Source organism: Podarcis melisellensis (genome assembly GCF_964234715.1).
Source record: "Podarcis melisellensis genome assembly, chromosome: 6".
NCBI lineage: Eukaryota > Metazoa > Chordata > Lepidosauria > Squamata > Lacertidae > Podarcis > Podarcis melisellensis.
This window is the reverse complement of record NC_138538.1, coordinates 65,170,958-65,190,807: the sequence shown is the minus strand read 5'-3', so window position 1 is coordinate 65,190,807 and position 19,850 is coordinate 65,170,958. Positions and strand designations below refer to the sequence as shown.

The following is a 19,850-nucleotide window of genomic DNA, read 5'->3' as shown; positions in this document are numbered from 1 at the left end:
AACAGAAATGAACACAGTGTCAACAGTTGTTTTCTCTTTGACTCTCCCTCACCTACCAGTGTAGTGTTGGGGCAAGCACCTGTTTTGACCAATGCACATTTGCCTCCTTTATATAGTTTCAGGTGTGCCCTAAAAGTTTGTGTGTGTCTACACCTGGACATCGGACAGATCTGTTTCAGAGAGATCCTGAAAATGTTCTGATAACTGATTTCTTTGGAAGTGTACGAAAAGTAGAAATTACAACGGAGACCATTTCTCTGGATCCTAATTTAGCACCTCAAGAGACCAGGTATCTTGCTTATTTTATTTCCAAGTTTTGACTTGATTACGCAAAATTTTTTTTTGAGGCATTTGTGATTTTTCTAAGAGTTTAAGTCGTGTGTGTTGGGAATGTTAATGTGTGTATAAACCTGCTTGGTGTTCCTAGTAAGCAACAGTGGGCAGTGCTTAGAATGGCACTTGCATAAATCATTGCTCGTTTTAAGAATTGTTTTCTGTTGTGAATATTCACTTTGGTATTTGTGCTTTTATTGTGGGAGCCACAGGAGCTGTAGGGGTTGTGGATAAATAGAACATACCGTATTTTTCGCCCTATAGGACGCACAGTCCCATAAGGTGCACCTAGTTTTTTTGGGGGGAAATAAAGGGGGAAAAATTATTTTCCCCCCCAGGCGCGGGGCTGGGGCGGGGGAAGCCCGAGCTTCCCCTGCCCCCAGAACAGGCAACTCTCCACAAGCCACGGGAGCCCAGTGCCGGGTTCCTGCGCCTTGCGGAGAGGTGCGTGAAGTCTCAGCGCGCCCAGCCTTCGGCAAGCAGGCAACTCTCCGCAAGCCGCAGGAGCCCAGCACAGGGCTCCCGTGCCTTGTGAAGATGTGCGCGAAGTCTGGGCACGCTGAGCTCAGTGCGCCCAGCCTTTAGCATGAAGGCAACTCTCCGCAAGCCGTGGGAGCCCGGTGCGGGCTCCCACGGCTTGCGGAGATCTGCCCGAAGCCTGGAGAGCGAAAGGGGTTGGTGTGCACCGACCCCTCCCGCTCTCCAGGCTTCAGCGAAAGCCTACATTCGCCCCATAGGACGCACACATTTCCCCTTCATTTTTGGAGGGAAAAAAGTGCGTCCTATGGGGCGAAAAATACGGTAAATTGGAAGAAAGGAAGGACAATGCAAATGATCTCAATGGAAGCATTGTTATTATTATTATTATTAACTTTGTATTACAGCATTCATCTGAAGATCACAGCGTGGTTCACAACATAAAAATATGAAATGAAATCACAAAATACATAATAAAACAAAAGCAAAACAAACCAATAAACCCCCTCAAACAGATGCATTTAAAAGGCTGTAGTGCAGAGGGGACACTAGTATTGTGCTACGATACCAGTATGTCCATACTAGCCCTATATATAGAGGACTAGAAAGGTCTCATGGGGTGAGATCACACAGGCATACTTCAAATATGATTGGTGGTTTGCATGTGTGAATCAGGTCAAACACCACAGGGACCTCAATATTTTCTGTAGAAGCAGTTTGGCAGTTCACAAGGCATCTGTTGATGAATGGGCCACATATATGAATGAGCTACATACATATATAGGCTCTTTGTTTCTGCTTCAACATGAGAGTGATTTTCTGATTCTGGGACACACAAATTCAATACACTACCTAAACATTGTGGTTTCAGTCTGATGGGAAGGTGTGTCCTGTTTCTAGACAGAACGCTATAAATCTTGTGCTTACCTTATAGACTAGTGTGTATGCAATGGAAATAAACAGTTTAAAATGGATTCCTCTGTTGAAGCATTGAGAATTTACAGAATTTAAACTTTCAGTAGATTGATTTTATTCATGGTGCTGCATTGCCATCTATTGGAAGTACTTTGGATAAGCAAGAACTGGGTTGTAAGGATTACAAAGTCTTTTAATACATGCACATACTTAGACGCTACAGAAATCTACCTCTAATGTAGTACCAAAATGTTTACACAAACCATTTATGTGGCCAATTATTCAAATGTGTGGTTCTCTTTCAAAGCAGTAATTGGAATTTTGTCCAGTTTGTAGCCACTGATCTTAATCCTTCCATGTAGCATATTCCCTCATGCTGCAAATAATATATATCTTCTTTATCATATTACATATAAACATTGAAAAACTTCCATCTCCTTATCCCACTGGAATAGTATTTGTGTTTGGGGAGTTGGGGATGGAGCAGCCGTATTACCTGCAATTTGCCTCTTCATGGACCTTGATCCTTGAAGCTGATGCTAAGGGTCATTATACGGTGCATGTAGGTGCAAAAAGAAATTGTAGCCCACTGTTTTGCTTCCTCATGGGCTGTGCTCAGTACAGAGCAGAGGTGGACAGTGTTGTGCCGGTGGACAGCAGTGTGCCTGACTGTACCTCCTGTGGTGCCTGCAAAAGGTCTTAGTAAGTATTCCCATAAAACTCCACAGTTGTCATGAGCTGGAGTCAACCGTAGGTTAGCAACCAAATCAAACCATGGTGTCAGTGAAGTTAACTCTTTATTCAAGAAATCAAAACACCACAGGCCTAGTGTTCCCAGCAGCTCTCCCCATTAGGTCTTGCTCCAACAAGGCAGTTGCAAGGAATGAAAGTCCCTGCCTTCCACCACCCTCTAAGGCTCCCCCGGGCTTTTCCCAAGCAGTCTTGGACTGTTTACACACAACTAAACTCTGCTCTTTGGATTTTTCTGTGTGTCCTAAGAGACCCAGGGGGAGGGGAGCTGGATGCAGCAGGCGGGGGAGACTCCCTGGCTTCTCCAGCAGCCTGCCCCTCCAGCTCCTAACTTCTTTCTACTCCAGCCTCTGCTTCTGCCTCTGAGTCTGGACTACTTCTGCCACAGCCTCCTCGTGTTGACTAAACCCTGTTACTTCTTCAGCTTCCGACACCCCCTCCTGCTTCCTCTTCTCCCTCCGACCACTCATTGTTGTCCCATCACAATTCCCTTGGCTCTGAACCTTCTTCCCATGTGGTGCTCCTTAGGGGTTCCCCAGCTGGTGTCACCCACCACTCCACAGCATCCAGCCAGGCCATCACAATAGTACATGTGAGACTTATTTGCTCTTCTTACTCAAGTCTAGCCATTCCTACATTGAACGTAACCCCTTAAATGTATCCTTAGTTCATTGAATTCTAGGATTTCCCACCTTCATGTGGCTCTCTTGACATTTGGTAGTCATTATCCCCTACCACACGACAGCCATTTTGTGTTATGCCACACCCCCACAGCAACCACTTGGGGCCTGGTGCTCACAGCACTTTCTCAAAATTCCAGATGTACCTACTGGCTCAAAGGTTGGATAGCCCTGTTCCAGAGCAATCTTCGACTGAGAGAAGGAAGCCATTGCCAATTTGGTAATGGCCAAGCTTATAGAGTGTAGACCTTTCTCCGTTTTTTCTACTCAGTCAGCCTAGACTAGAGTAGAGGCTGAGGAACATAAAGGCCGTGTTTTATTCAGTATGTGGGAATCATCTCCACGAAAGCTGTTCTGAGCTTCTTGAAAATGGGCAGAATGCAGATATGAGGAATTTCTGGCTATGACTTTTTTGTCCGGAGTGTCAGTTATGTGGTTTCCCCATACAAAAAGTGTGACTATGCAGGTGTTAATGGGTCCACATTGTAGCCTGAAGACAGATGATGTAATAATCTTGCTGAAGCGAAACATGTCTGGGTCAGCTCAGGGTCTGGGCCAGAAATCAGCTGGGAATCCTGTGCCTTGAGTCCCATGAAGGGAAGGCAAAATATAAACACACCAAGAAGGACATTATTGTTCCTGGTAAGATCTGTATTGCTGTATATATCAAGTGTCTGGTAATGTCTGGACCTTGAATGGGGAGGATAAACACACACACACACACACACACACACACACACACACACACACACACAGACATTTTGTGGCCCAGGAAGTCTCTGCTAAAAGCAATTCTAGGATTGTTTATAGCTGTAGCTCAGCTCATTAAAGCACCAGAATTCAGACTAGGGATTCCAGCAGCTTTCTTAATGTTGCATTTTTGCACCTTGTTGCTACAGCCCATAAATCGTGTAACCTCTGGAGGGGGAGTGCATTGCACTACATGATGTTATATTGGAGGGGCAGGGCTGTTCTTCATTAACGTGGACTGCTAATACCAATATATCATCCTTCATATGCCTATATAAGAATTGCCTCTGTGCGTGCGTGCGTGTGCAGTCTCAAACAGTATAGTAAACAGATTTAGAAGTATGATGAATAGGATAATAATAGACCTGCACAAACTTGTGGGAGAAAAGTTGACATTCCACTTGGATGAATGTTTTCAAAAATAATCTGCTCATTTAATTTTGAATAGATGTGGAGTTTGTATTCCCATTGTGATACTTGTGTTGTTTTTCAAACTCTACTTGCTATCTTAATTGGTTCCCCCCTCTGAGCTCGGGCTCAAATGTTTCCTGAATCAATCACATGCTACATTTTCCTTTAGCATCAACAGGGCAGGGGTAGCTTACCCTGGTATGATATCTCACTATGGTGCTGCTGAGTAAACTGTTCCTGTAAAGCGATAGAGGTCCTTCTCCCCGCCACCCTATACTTTCTCTACCATGTTTGTTCTCAAACCCTTTCAGGAAAGCTCTTCACATACAGGCACCCCCCATTTACACGTGTTCAATTCACACGTGACCATGCATACATGTGGCCCCAGAAACCCAGAAGTAGGGGGGGGGGTGAGATCTGAAAAGTCTCAGCAAAGTTCTGCTGTGCCTCCACCTTACAAGAAGGCTCCCCCTTGGAGCCCAAAGAGGACACCCCTTATAACATGATATACTCATATCCAGTTAGTAGTCATAGAGCCGTATCTGAACTCATGTGAAGCTTCTGGACTGTATTTCTGGGCCCTATGTGCAAACATGAGTCCAAACCACTTACCCTGCAACAGTAAAACCCCATGCTGCTCCTATACATACTGTAAACTTTATGTAGAGAGGAATAATGATTTCAGACATGCATGGGCTTCCTGAATCTGTACATTTAGAAAAGCCAAATAGTGGTTTTTGCACAACATTCACAATCTGCTTTGGTCAAGCTGTGGATTCTGTCTACGTGGTTGTGTTTGTGTTTCCATGTGAGTTTCCGTTGGATGAACTTTATTAGAAAGCTGTTTCTAATTTTAACTCGCATTAGATAACTTTTCTGAAACTTTCTTTTAAAAATGAAAAGGGACTGATTTGATCTATGTGGCAAAGTGCTGTAACTTTGTAATAATTTTTCAAATACAGTGGTACCTCGGGTTACAACCGCTTCAGGTTACAAACGCTTCGGGTTACAGACTCTGCTAACCCGGAAGTAGTACCTTGGGTTAAGAACTTTACCTCCAGATGAGAACAGAAATCGCACTCAGGTGGTGTGGTGGGAGGCCCCATTAGCTAAAGTGGTACCTCAAGTTAAGAACAGTTTCAGGTTAAGAACGGACCTCTGGAACAAATTAAGTACGTAACCAGAGGTACCACTGCACGTCCTTTTGTATAACTTCAGGTAGGCTTCAAAGATTGTCTCTCAGTAATTTAACTCTCTCCCTCTTTAGCAGAGCCTGAATATATGTGTATGTTGACAAAATATGTTGTTCTTTGCTGGCAGCTTAAAATATGGACTTGTGAACAGCAACCCGGTGGTGTAAGCCATTAGAGTATGAGATAAAGGAAGCCAGACCTAACAGTACAATCCTATACAGGGTCCCACTGAGCTCAATGGGGCACTCTTCCTTCCTTCCCAATTTAACCAGAGGCAAGCCATATAGGAAGGCTATTCATACTCAAGGACACATTTTCCTTAATTTTCTTTTCATCCAGGAAAGCACTGTGATGCATTTGAGCCACGGCTTGGCTCTGATACTAGTTGTGAGTTCTAGTGCCTAAGTTGGAAACTTTCATTGCCAGGTTCACCACCCCTATCTTTTTTGTTTTCTGTTTTATGCTTTGTCTGTTGCCTGCTTGATCTTGAAGTAGACAATCCCAATAACAGAAATCATCAGTTGAAATGTGGTCAGTTCAAGAAAAGCAAATTAATTAAGGTTATAAAACTAGTCTACAAGTTGCAGTGAGAACTCTGTGGTACACTATTGAAAACATGTCTCCTTAATGTACAACTGGGGCACTTGTAATTATCACATTAATAAATTAATAATTATCTAGCAAATCTTATGAAATGGCATATTAATTGCCATACTGTGTTGGATTATAGGTCAAACTTCCATGAACATGAATAGTTTGAAACCGGCTATTGATTTTTTATTTTTTTTTAAAAAATGTGAGTCAGGACTTAGCGTAATTTAAAATGCTGAATCTGCCTTTCTGCCAAAAGGTGCCCAAGTTTATATTTTACAAAATACTAGCAGTATTTTAGCATTTTCAAGATCAAATCTAGAGCATGTAAAGCTTCTAGAGTCAGTCAAGGTCATGCCTGAAAGATGCTCTGACAGCGTTTTTAAAAAAGCAAATGGGGTGTGTGTTTTATTTTTATTTCTGAGGCATCACTCAGTGGTTTCCAAACTTAGGCTGTAGAGAGTAGGACTGAGTGGCCACATATCCCAGAGATTACACTCTTGTCTAGTAATTAGAAGGAAATTGTACATTTTCCTTACCATCTGCTTTAAAAGCTTTAGGTCGGAGTGAGAGATGTCTATGTCTTACCAGAAGATGGCAGTTGTGCCAAGCAGAAAATTTCAGTTGGTGGTCCTTTCAAGCATGAGCTCCCTGTCACATTTGGAGGGTATGAGGAAATAGCCTGTAGTACAATAGCAAACATTATCTGATCAGATCATCTTAGTACCTAGTAGCAAATTTATCGGAAATAGGGACCAATCTAGCTTAGAAAATGTTCATTAAATAATGGTGGCAAAAATGTTTAGTTTCACAAAAGGAAAGAAACACACAATGGTTCTACAAGTCTGTGTTTCATTTGAGTCTTGTGACACCTTAAGGACTAACAATTTATTATGACATAAGCTTCCAAGGACTAGAGTCCACTTCAGACGCATGAAGTACAGTTCCAAATAAGGAAACAATTTGTGTTTGTGTGTGTGTAATGGAGAAGAGTGAGGTTGGGGGGCGGGCGGAGAAACTGTATAAAGAACAGACAGTGCCAATTACATTAAAGCAAAATAGTTATAGTGACCATTAACAAGATGGTATTGGCAATAATATAGACACCCTGGCGTTGGTTAGCTAATTAACAGCATGTGATGAGATAAAAACCCGTAAACTTGATTCAAAGCACAGGTGATAGAACTAAATTTCTGGATTCCAGAAATTCATGCTGGTTTCATGCCAGAGTTTCCCTCTAAAGCATCCAGATCTGGATGGCAGTATAAATAGTGATTGTGCTAAGGTAGGTGTCTTGCTGCAGTGCACCAAGCCAGAGCAGGTTGCCTCTGCTCCTAATCCTCAGGAGTCCGCTGTTCCTTTATCTTTTGGTATGGCCAGAACTATATTGAGTGACTCATGAGGCTCTTAAGGTCTTGAGAGATGTACCCATTGACATGTAAGAAGCAGAGTGGGATCCTGCCATTTCAAGTTTGGGGTGTCTAATCTAGTATTTCCGTGAATAGAATTTCACCTTGCCCTTGTGCGCCCTTAGACTGTATCCTGTGAATTACTGGCTGATAGCAGCAGCTACCATGAAAATGGTTTGATCTAGTCTTGAAAACTTAAAGCAATCATTCTACAATCTCCCACACAAAAAATGTTCTACAGCTGTATTGGATAATGAACTTGCAGTAAACCGTCAGATAATAGTTTGGTTTTGAATGAATATGGTGTTAAGTATGACACATAATGCTATGGCACCTGTGTTTTGACATTTGGTGATTTTTGCCATATACGCAGTGGCGTAGCGTGGGGGGTGCAGGGGGGGCTGGCCGCACCGGGCGCAACATCTGGGGGTTAGGGTTAGGGGGCGCAAATCCATGGGTTAGGGGGCGCAAATTACTTGCCTTGCCCCGGGTGCTGACAACCCACGCTACGCCACTGCATATACGTAGCTTCCCATCAGCCTGCTTTTTGAGACTAGAGCAAACTTAGTTAAAGAACATGGAACTTCGGGTGATGTGGTACTTGAGACTTAGGCAGCAAATATTTGTGCAGCAAATATATTGTGTAGCAAAAGTGTTATTAAAAGTGTGCATGTATTAAACACTGATAATATTGCTTGACTCTCCTGTAATCTGTGTCAGAGGTATTTGTCTTGCCTGTTCTCCTGATTAGCAATTAATTGGCTTTGCAAAGCTGCTGTATACAGCGCTATACATATAATAGCAATGGGGAAGAAATCCTGTGAGGAGCAACAATTTTATCAATAGAACAAATACCATTTCACAATTAATACTGTGGAGTGGAATTTGCATAGCAAAAAGTCAAGGGAAATGAGTTGATGGGAATGACAGAGAAGGAACCCCAAGAGCTTTAAAAGGAAATGAAGGGACTGCTTAGAGTTTGAGTACATTTGGATACTGTAGATAACTGTTCCTGTTTTTAATTTACTTTGCAGCATTAGGTTATAATGTGGGAAAGAGAAACAATGTTAGAGTTAGTTGCCAGTCTGAAAATAACCAAATCGCCTTCACATACTGCTAGATTGATATGGTTGAACTGGTTTTGTGTTCATTGCTGCAGGATTTGCAGTTACGTTTCTTATATTCTTATGGTTGGGTGGAACAAAAAACTGGACACCTGTAATATTTATTTACTAAAAATATCTATGCCCTGTTTTTCTGTGTCACAGACACAGAAGGCAACCTATAATGACGGTGTTTGCATGTGAATGCGCTGGTTGTGCCCACTTTGCTCCTCCCTACTAGGGTGCAGGTGAAACAAACAATTAGTCCGATAGAGAAAGAGAGAGCAAAGGTGTAGCGGAAAGAAAGAGAGGTTTGGAGGCAGTGTGCTTCTGAAAACCAGCTGCTGGGAATCTCAAGCCAGGGGAGCGTTTGAGAGTTCATGTTCTGCTTGTAGGCTTCCTAGAGGCATTTACTTGGTCACTTTGAGAACAGGATGCTAGACTTGAAGCTCCAGCAGGGCTTTTCTTATGGGTGCACCACTCACTTGTGACTCTGTCCCCACCCACGTCTAGCATGTGACCAGTGACAGATAACCCCTAAGGGAAAGCAGACCTTAAGGGGGGGGGAAGGTTCCCCACCTCTCTTAGAATATGACAAAATGAAAAAATTGAGAGGAACGTTTAAAGCTCTCTCTGTGTGTGTATGTGTTCATTTTCATTGGAAGGGAGAAAATAACCAACTTGCTGCTTCTCCAGCTGGACTCATCTCTGCCTCTTGGTCACCTTCCTCTCTTGCTTCAGCTTCTGCCACAGAATCCCCCCTCTCACTAAGCCCTGACACCTCCTTCCAGTCTTCTCCTTCTGACCACTCATTGCCGTCCCTGCAGCAATCCCCTAGCTCGGAGCCTTTTTCCCCCTTGGGGGTTCCACATCATTCCTCTGTATTCAACCAGTCAGCGACAATTACGTGAAAGACCTATGCTATATTTCCATTTAAAAACAAACAAAATGAATTGCAATTCTGAAGGACTGCCAGTTTGCTTAGATCATGGGCACTGGGGTGTTTAACACACATTAGTTTCCAAGCAGTTGTTTGCCCTGTGGTGGAAGTTGGGTTTTTTTTTGCCAGACCTCTTGACACCTAAGCATAGGATAGGAAAATGAAGCTCAAAAACAAAATTGGGAAATCAGACAACTGGGTAGGGTTGGGGAAAATAATTTTATTCTTGCCACATTTGCGGTAACTGTTTCTTGAGGGATCTCAACTTTAGATGCAAAGTCTGCTCTTCTTCGACAGCCACTCAGTGACATCTTGGGGGGAAAAGTTGCTTTCAAATGCATAAAGAACAACTGATGTAGTCTTTTTACAGCATAGTGATTGTCTTATTCCCCCCTCTTCTCCCAAATGGGATTCCTCTTTATAGGGACAGCACAGAAGCTAGATAGTTACATGAGATTGCATTTAAGATTTAATAAACCTCAGTTCACTAGAGAAATACTCAATTAGATTAACTATGTTAGGGTTTGGAAACTTGTTAGCTTAGCTGATGAAGAGTGTTTATATACGTAAGCCCAGTATTTATACTGTGTTGAGCAACACACATTTGTGATCTCTATGCAGTTTAGCTCATGAAAAGCCTTGTGCTCCCTCTGGTATACAACAAAACATATTATTGATTTTTGAAAGTTGCCATTCTTTGCTTTTTATATACTGGTTCATTTATTTTCGTGCCCCTTTTAAATTTCATTAGCCAAGCAAAGTGACTCCTTTGGTTTAACTTGCCTGTTTAGCATTCCATTTGTAAATTGATTTATCATGTGTTAATTCCATTGAACGTGGAGATTATTTGAATGAATTTTGGTATATATCTAGGGTATCAGGTATGAGCACCAACTGAATTTCTGCATCTGTTTTCAAGGGTTGTTGGCAAAGAGACAAACCATGATGCAGTGTGAAAGTTCCTTGAAAAACTGAGGCATGCGAATGAAAGTTCCTGGGTGCGCAATTCTCTGCATCAAGTAAAAAAAAAAGCCTGTATGATCTACATGCTCATTTCCAATGAGAATTTCCCAAGTGCACGCATCCCAAGATGGGCAAACGACTGGTAGTTTCATTCTTTATTGACAAAGCACACACCTACAGTAGCTCCTAAGGTGCACTGAACACGCATATACGCTTCTGGCGACTAAGTAGCTGACATTCCTTCCCCAGGCTTGTTTTCTGAACTGGATGGTTGGAGCAACAGTGTAACCATGTCTCCACCCAAATTAAGTACCCTTGTCTGATGGGGCGCGCAGAAGTAACCTACAATGTCTCGTACACAGAGGTTGCCACTGTGCTTGTCTTATCAGGGAGCCAGCCAACAATAAATCACACAGAGTAAGTAAATAAACTCTGTATTAGAAGAAGCAAGGCCTGCTCAGTGGCCCTCACCTCCCCATAGCTGCCTAAATCTCCTCCACCCCCGGTCATTCCCAAGCAATCTGAGATTACGCCGACACACCTGTTTCTGCTCCTTCCTCTTCCTGGTCTGGGAAGACCAGGAGGGAAGGGGAACTCTTGGCATCCCTGCTCTCCTGCTTCTGCCTCAGCTTCTGCTTCTGGACCTCTCTGCCATAGGCTCTCCCTGCTCACTAAACCCTGTTACCTCTTCAGCTTCTGTTTTTTTTTATAAATTTTTTTATTAATTTTCCAAACACATAATAAAAGACATACACATTACAAAACAAAAACATACCCAACATTAAACATATACCGACTTCCCCATACCTCCCTTTCGCTGCATCCTTATTCCAAAGTTCTTTAGCAACCCTTTAATCAGTTTATCTACTGTTTCCCTTTCATTAAATTTCTTTAAACTTAATAATAGCCGCTGTATTTCTCTACTTCTTACCCCTTGACATCTCAACACTCCTCTATTTTACAACAGTTTTTAAGATATAATTTAAACTTCTTCCAGTCCTCTTCCACTGTCTCTTTCCCCTGGTCTCGGATTCTGCTGGTCATTTCTGCTAGTCCCATGAAGTCTGTCACCTTTGTCTGCCATTCTTCCAGAGTAGGTAGTTCTTGATCTTCCAATACTTTGCCAGAAGAATTCTTGCTGCTGTGGTAGCGTACATAAAGAAAGTCCTATCCTTCTTTGGCACCAATTGGCCAACCATGCCCAGGAGAAAAGCCTCAGGTTTCTTAGGAAAAGTCCATTTAAGGACCTTCTTAATTTCATTATAGATCATTTCCCAGAAGGCTTTAATCTTTGGGCAGGTCCACCAAAGGTGGTAAAAGGTACCTTCCGTCTCATTACATTTCCAGCATTTATTATTGGGCAAATGGTAAATTTTTGCAAGCTTGACTGGGGTCATGTACCACCTGTAAATCATTTTCATTATGTTCTCTTTTAAGGCATTACATGCCGTGAATTTAACACCAGTGGTCCATAACTGTTCCCAGTCAGCAAACATAATGTCATGACCGATATCCTGTGCCCATTTAATCATAGCTGATTTCACCGTTTCATCTTGTGTATTCCATTTCAACAGCAAGTTATACATTCTAGACAAATTCTTAGTATTGGGTTCTAACAGTTCTGTTTCTAACTTTGACCTCTCCTTCTGAAATCCTATTTTCCTGTCCTGCTTAAATGTCTCATTTATCTGACGGTAATGTAACCAATCTCGAACTTTGAACTTTAGTTTCTCATAACTCTGAAGTTTAACCTTCTCACCATCTTGTTCTAGGATTTCACAATATTTTGGCCAATTAGTATCCATATTAAGTTTTTTCACCGCCTTAGCTTCCATTGGTGACAACCACCTGGGAGTTTTACTTTCCAGCAAATCTTTATATCGAATCCAAACATTGTATAGTGCTTTCCTAACAATATGGTTTTTGAAACTTTTATACACCTTTACCTTGTCATACCATAAATATGCATGCCAACCGAAGTTATTGTCATACCCTTCCAAATCCAAAATGTCTGTATCTTCAAGAAGCAGCCAATGTTTCAACCAGCAAAAAGCTGCTGATTCATAATAGAGTCTTAAGTCCGGCAGGGCAAAGCCCCCTCTATCTTTTGCATCAGTTAAAATCTTAAATTTTATTCTGGGCTTTTTGCCCTGCCAGACAAATTTGGATATGTCTTTCTGCCACTTCTTGAAGCAGTCCATCTTGTCTAAGATCTGTAACGTCTGAAACAAAAATAACATTCTAGGCAATACATTCATCTTAATAACAGCAATTCGGCCTAACAAGGAAAGTCTCAATCTTGACCATATTTCTAAATCTTTCTTTACTTCTGTCCAACACTTTTCATAATTGTCTTTAAATAAATTCACATTCTTAGATGTTAAGTTCACCCCCAGGTATTTCACTTTTTTTGTTATTTCCAACCCTGTTTCACTCTGAAATCTCTCTCTTTCTTCCATTGTTAAGTTTTTTTCCAGCACTTTCGTTTTCTGTTTATTCAATCTAAATCCTGCTACTTGACCAAATGTCTCAATTAGTTCTAATACTCTTTTGGTACTAGTATCTGGCTGTTGCAAAGTTAACACTGGGTCATCTGCAAATGCCCTTAACTTGTAATTTTTGGCTCCGACCTGAATACCTTTAACCAACTGGTCCCTTCTTATCATATTTAACAAAACCTCCAGGACTGATATGAAAAGCAAAGGGGATATTGGGCATCCCTGTCGTGTCCCTTTTTCTATTGGTATTTCTTCCGTAACCACATTGTTTACTATTAACTTAGCTTTTTGTTTAGAATATATTGCACCTATACCGTTTTCAAAACCTTGGCCTACCCCCATCCCTTGGAGATTCTTCTTCATAAAACTCCAGCAAATGTTGTCAAAGGCTTTCTCCCTTCAGGATCCTCTTCAGCTTCTGATACCTCCTCCAAGGCTTCTCCGTCTTCTCCCTCTGACCACTCATTGTCGTCCCACCACTAATCCGTAGGCTCTGAGCCTTTGTTCCTTGGGAGTTCCTCAGCTAGTGCCTTCCATCATTCCTCTGTGTTCAGCCAGTCCATGACACTGTCTCTTCAAGCCCCTCGTGGTCCTGGGGGACAGCGGAGGAAGGCACAGAGGGGATTCTGCCACCACTCCCTCTCAGGCACCGTCTCTTCCTCCATTCCTGGTGCATCCTGCCCTCCTTCCCGCTCTGGCTCCTGCCTGGTGGGAGGTACAAAACCCTCTTAATCTCTATCCCACTTTCCCTGGGTCAGCATCCGGTCCCGTGGTCTCTGCCACCCACTCCTTGCCACCCTGCCAGTCCCTGACATAGAAGCACATGAAGTTCTGCAAGCACATTGCTTTACTACTTTTTGTAATTGTTTGGATTATCTATAGTGTGATGTGAGGGATGTCATGTATACAGTCTTGCTCTTTGAATATCATGTAGCAGAGCAACTAATTTTTAACAGGGACATGTTTTTTTTAATTGAGGCAGCAACCCCCACCCCCCAGCAAACTAAGCCTTAGGAAAAGTCCTTTCTAATCCCTTCCTCTCCAGCATTAGCAGCAAGGAAGGCTTTGGCAAAGCCCTCTTTTTATTATGCGCCTCATCTGCTCTCTCTGAATAGAGTTCTGAGAGAGCAGTGAGATGCATAATTGGGGGGGTGGTCTTGGGGATTGGGGTAATGCTGGCGACCAGATTGAGCCCAGAGGCTGCCAGTTGCCTGTCCTGTTGTTGAGCTGTTAGCAGCAGTAAGATGTTTGCCACTGAAGCTGCTGGCACTGATTAGTAGGAGCATAGGGATAACAGGAGCACACACACTTCGTGAAGTGAAAGCGAAGGAGCAAGCTGCTGAGGTTCATCTCTTAATTCTTCCATGCTCTGGCTTCTTAGCAATCAGCATGTGTTACGCTATTCCTTTCTGCCCGAAGAAAACGGAACTGAGCACATGACCATAAATTCTAGAGAGCTGCAGGGTGGGGGCAACCTTAATATTTTTCTGTTTGGCATTAAACCATATGCAAGTGCTCTCAATCTTTGCCTGTCTCAATATTGTGGAAAAGCTTACGCTCTGGTTTTTGAGTGCCTAAAGGATTACCTTCCAGATGCTCAGAAATTTCTTCCACTGAAGATTTCTATCTCATCATGATCTAGTGCAGGAGGCAGGGAGATGGACTGTGCAGAAAATTGTCACCTATGTTTTCATATTGCAATTAATGTGTTTTTCGGGCTGAAATCAAGATTTAAAGTGTAGATTGAGGAATGAAAACTTTATCTGTGATTTAAAATGTTCACACTGATTAATTGATGGGCCTGATGGGCAATTCACGGCACAGATGTGTTAGCTCCATCTACATTTGATGGTGAAGAAAGTCCAATGATTTTTTTTTGTCTGTATGTATTTAAAGCTGACAGGTGTTTTGAAAACCAGGATGAAAACACGATGGCTTTCTGTCTAGCTGCCACTGGCATATTTTATGGAAAGGTGCGTTATAAATGTAACAGATAAATAAATTGAACTGTTAAAAGATAATGGATAGATTGTGTATCACCCCAGCAACAATACATAAGACAAAATAAAAAAAAACACCTATCCATATGTTGGAAGTGTCACAAAAATCAATTTAATATTGTAATAATATTCATTTATGGGCCGCGGGTGGTGCTGTGGTCTAAACCACTGAGCCTAGCGCTTGCTGATCAGAAGATCGGTGGTTCGAATCCCCGCAAGGTGGTGAGCTCCCATTGTTTGGTCCCTGCTCCTGCCCACCTAGCAGTTCGAAAGCATGTCAAAGTTCAAATAGATAAATAGGTACCGCTCCGGCGGGAAGGTAAACAGCATTTCTGTGTGCTGCTCTGGTTTGCCTGGAAGCTGTCTGTGCACAAATGCCGGCTCCCTTGGCCTATAGAGCGAGATGAGCGCTGCATCCCCAGAGTTGTCCGCGATGGGACTTGATGGTCAGGGGTACCTTTACCTTTAATATTCATTTAATATCAATCAAAAGCAGAACATTTAAGTTGGTGTTTCGATAGTTACAACTCTGGTTAATGAAATAATATTTTAGCTGGTTGTTCTTTTGCAAATGCTGACACAGTATCTTCAGATGCAGCCATTTAGGAATGAGTTTGATGGTCAGAGCTTGGATGGCAGGGATAAGGCGCCCAGCTGCTTCATTCCTCTCTGTGTGGTAGCAGGACCCAGGAGAACAGTTCCTTGTAGCAATGAATGTGTGACATTTGCCTGCAGGAACAATGCTTGATACTGAAAGCATTAGCTTTCAAGAGAGAAGTAGCTTTGCTGGTGGGAAATAAGGTTCTCAGACGTATCTTGGGCCAAGTGTGTTGGCTGGGTTTCTTGCTGTCCCCAACAGCTTCTGCTTTGTCAGATTGTAGAACTGCGTTCCCTGTGGGGCTGTGAGAGAGTCTGATAATTTAACTTCTTAACATTTAGTTTAGGAACGGGCAGCTGGTGTGCTGGGATCTAAAATTTGACTACAATATTAAGAGCAATGCTTGTGGGAGCAGGAAGATGTACAGATTTCTGATCTTGTCCCTCCAGTTACCACAGGGTTACTGTCTTATTTCATTTTGTCATAATCATCAAAATACCTTTCCATGGTACTGTTGGATTACAGAAATTTATATAGGCAATAAAGCTGAAAGCTCTATGAAAGTGCTTGTTTGTAGATTGCTTTTGTTATGTACCGCTGCATAAATGCCTCCTTTCATTCATCTCAGAAATAGAGTCAAGAAAAAATAATGGCCAAGAAGGCATCCTGTATTTCTAACATCTAGTACTAAGGCAGAATCCTCTCTCCCCAAATGCTTCTAACAGAAGGGGAAATGAAGCATTAATTAGAAAAATAGGCAAAACTATAGGACAGAGGGTTGCTTGTTGCCATTAAGGGTTATAGCCGCTCGGTGAGAAGACACCTCTTCTAGAAAAGAAAGTGTAGTGACAAAACCTATTTGTTTAAATATCCTTGTATGTTTACTAATCTGGCATATTGTGCAGGAGCATTGTCTTCATTACAATGTAGCAGATTCGTATGATGACCATTAACATTCATTACCCCTATTCTGACTTTCTACATAGCATGTGTATATTCCTTGTGCTAGATGACTCTTACACATGATGGTTTGCTACATCACCTATGCTGAAATGGTTCCCAAGGCTTCCATGTGATGGTTCCAATAGATGAAATAGACTTGAAAGCTTTGGAGATGTGGTTTTGACAAGCTGTTGGCCCAATGAAAAATCCGCCCATATCTAGGGAAAACTAGGGGAGAGCCTACTCGTTATGCCTCTACTGCTTTTAAGTATTGGTACTAATTAGAGCAGCCTCAGCTTCAACACAATACAACGGTGTTGTTGTTTTTTAAAGGAAGTGAGTTTCTAGAAGACTGTTTCCTTGCTTCCTGTTTCAAGACAACCACCAGATATCACCAGTTCAAATAGCTGTTTGCCTTGTGAAGCAGACGACCAAAGTAAGCATGCAAGGTCAACGCTTTAAAAGCATGGAATTCTGGGTTATCACTACAGTAGCGAATTGCTGGAGAAACCTGAGCAGAAGTACAATTTGTCTTGTACCCAGTTTGATCATTATCTCCTGTATCCTGATGAGGTGTCATTGTACATTCACAGGGGAAGCAGTGACTGTGCTTGTGAGCAAGGGCATACAGTGACAGCTAGGCTGACCAAATTCGAAATGATTAGCATTTCTACTAAAATAAAGTTGACTGTCTCTGTAGGGACTAATTATATCTTTAAAGGATATGGCTAAATCGGCCAGCAATTCACTAAATGGCTGATTAGGCCACATTAAGTTCAAATTCATCTCAAATATTCCAGAATGAGGAAAATGTGATTCATTCTCTCAGACCAAAGGTTGAAGTTAATCTGTGGAGCATGTATCCTAGGTGGGCTTTTGTGTGAAATGTCAAATGTTATGAGCAGGAAATGACAGTTGTTGATGCTTAAACAAAAATGTATGATACGTGAGAATTTCAGCAGCCATAAAACTGTTACAAGATAGAACAAGGTGCTTACTCTCTAATTATTGCAAGTTTCATCCTAATTATAGTTCTTTGTTAAGCACTCTGCAAGAGAAGAAGATACAGAAAATGTAAATGGTTTTTAATTTATAATTGGTGTACTCATTTAATTTGGAAACAATTGGACACTTGCCATTGCATTGATAGGGCCCTTTAAGCATATCTCTATATGGGATACAAATTGTATTATGCAGACACTGGCGTAGTGTTTGGGGGAGGGCAGCTGGGGCGGCTGTGGTCCCAGGCACATTTTTGGGAGGGGGTGCGACCAGGCGCTCCCACATCTTGCTGTCTCATAGGAGCCTGACTCTGGCGTGCAAAGGAGCTGCTGAGGTAGCTCCCTTGTGCCCAGCCACAGCAGCTCATCCCCAGGTCAAGCCTGAATCGGGGACTGAGTACAGGAGAGTTGGCAGCGTTGCCATCTCTCTCTTCATCTGGGCTGCCCAGCTGCAGCTCTGCTTCTGAGTCACATCTGACCCAGGGACGGAGTGGAACAGAGTGGCGGCACCATTGCTCCCCCCCCCGAACAGATGTGTGGCCTGTGTGCCTGCCCCAGGCAGCTCCGCCACTGTCAACAATATGTGGATGTTCTATGGGCAATATGTCAATAAGTCATGCGGCAAGCACATGCTCCATGACAATTAAACTTGGCTCTTGTGCGTCGGGCTGCATTCAGAATGAGTAAGACGTTTGAAAAGGATGAAGGATCACTCCTACTGGCTGATGTGAATTGCAAATGGGGAGAGTGCTGTTGCACTTGGGTCCTGTTTGAGATCTTCCAAGAAGCATTTGGTTGGCCACTGTGAGAAAGGGATGCTGGATTAGATGGACCTTTGACCTGTTCCAGTAGGGCTCTTTTTATGTTCTTTGCTTCATGCAAGGCTAAAGCCTTGGTTCAAGAAAACAAAGTCTGTATTTGATTTACCTGAATGCAGGTTCTTCCTCATGCTTTGGAAATTACTCCTCCTCAAAGGAAGGGGGACCCCACAAGCCAGGCTATCTAGAAATGGAAATTGTATTGCTGATGGTTTCTGCAGCCAGGGGAAAAAGGAGTTCAATCTAAAACTATATACAGATCACATTTTGCATGGTTCAGATAAAAATACATTGAGGCTGCAATGCCATACTCATTTACCTGGGTGTAAGTCCCATTTAACTCAGTAGGACTTACCTCCGAGTAGTCATACCTAGGACTGTGCTTTTAGCTGTAGGTAGCATTAAAGTTATAAGAGAAGCAGCCCTATATATAGCTACGTTGAAATTTGAAGTAATATAAGCCATGTGTTTGTAAGGTTAAGTGCATTTTTGTCAGTTTGCAATGAAATATTGGATCTATTGGCTTTCCTTGGGTAACACTAAATCTAGATTGCAGTGATGATTCTAGTTGCTGATAATATGAATTTCTTTTCCTTTTTGTACTTTCTCAGTACCTATAACTCGACCTGCCATTTTATAATTAGTGGTCATGCATAATATTTCTGCTGTTGGAGAAATATGTGATATGTTGGTATTTGCTTTGATCTGCTCAAATGCTTCATGTCACTCATGAATTTAAGTGCTTTGCTGGGCTATAGCCATTAACTTACAGATACACCCACAGTTTTTCAATTAAAGAAATTATCAGAAGAATGGTCCAGCAAATATATTTTCTAGCCTTATTGGTACAGTATAAGGAATTATAGGTGATGTAAGTGTCAGCTAGATTAAAGACAGAAGGCTTCTTTCTCTTGGAACAAGCATTTTGCTTTGGGGTACTGTGTTAACATTTTGATCTGTTTCCACTGCAGAAAAGGCCACTCAAGGCTTCAGGTGTTGTCTAGAAACATCAGAGGGTCATCTGATGAACAAACAGGAGTATATGCTATTGTTATGTGCACCACAATCTCCTAGCAGTGAGAGGTTTCAGGGGTCCCTGCTAATTAAGGTCAAAAGTAAAAAGTCAGTTATCCTGAACTCACTCCACTTTGGAACAATATCTAAGTGCTATTGACTTGCTTGTGTTCTTATTTAACTACACATGCTTACCTAGTCAGTGTGATTTCTGTGGCTGTTTTCTGTTAGCTAAGCCAGTGTGGTGTAGTGGTTAAGAGCGGTAGTCTCGTAATCTGGGGAACCGGGTTCGCGTCTCCGCTCCTCCACATGCAGCTGCTAGGTGACCTTGGGCCAGTCACGCTTCTTTGAAGTCTCTCAGCCCCACTCACCTCACAGAGTGTTTGTTGTGGGGGAGGAAGGGAAAGGAGAATGTTAGCCGCTTTGAGATTCCTTAAAGGGAGTGAAAGGCGGAATATCAAAAA

The 19,850-nt window shown here is 42.4% G+C and overlaps 1 protein-coding gene across 1 annotated transcript in view; it reads left to right on the top strand.

Annotated features, from left to right (window-relative positions):
• The window catches only part of PIGK (phosphatidylinositol glycan anchor biosynthesis class K), a 101,681-nt gene that overhangs the window by 21,259 nt on the left and 60,572 nt on the right, over positions 1–19,850 (top strand). The window contains exon 9 of the mRNA XM_081914669.1: positions 117–289. Within this exon, the coding sequence (XP_081770795.1) occupies positions 117–289 (173 nt within the window). The remainder of the gene's footprint in view (positions 1–116; positions 290–19,850) is intronic.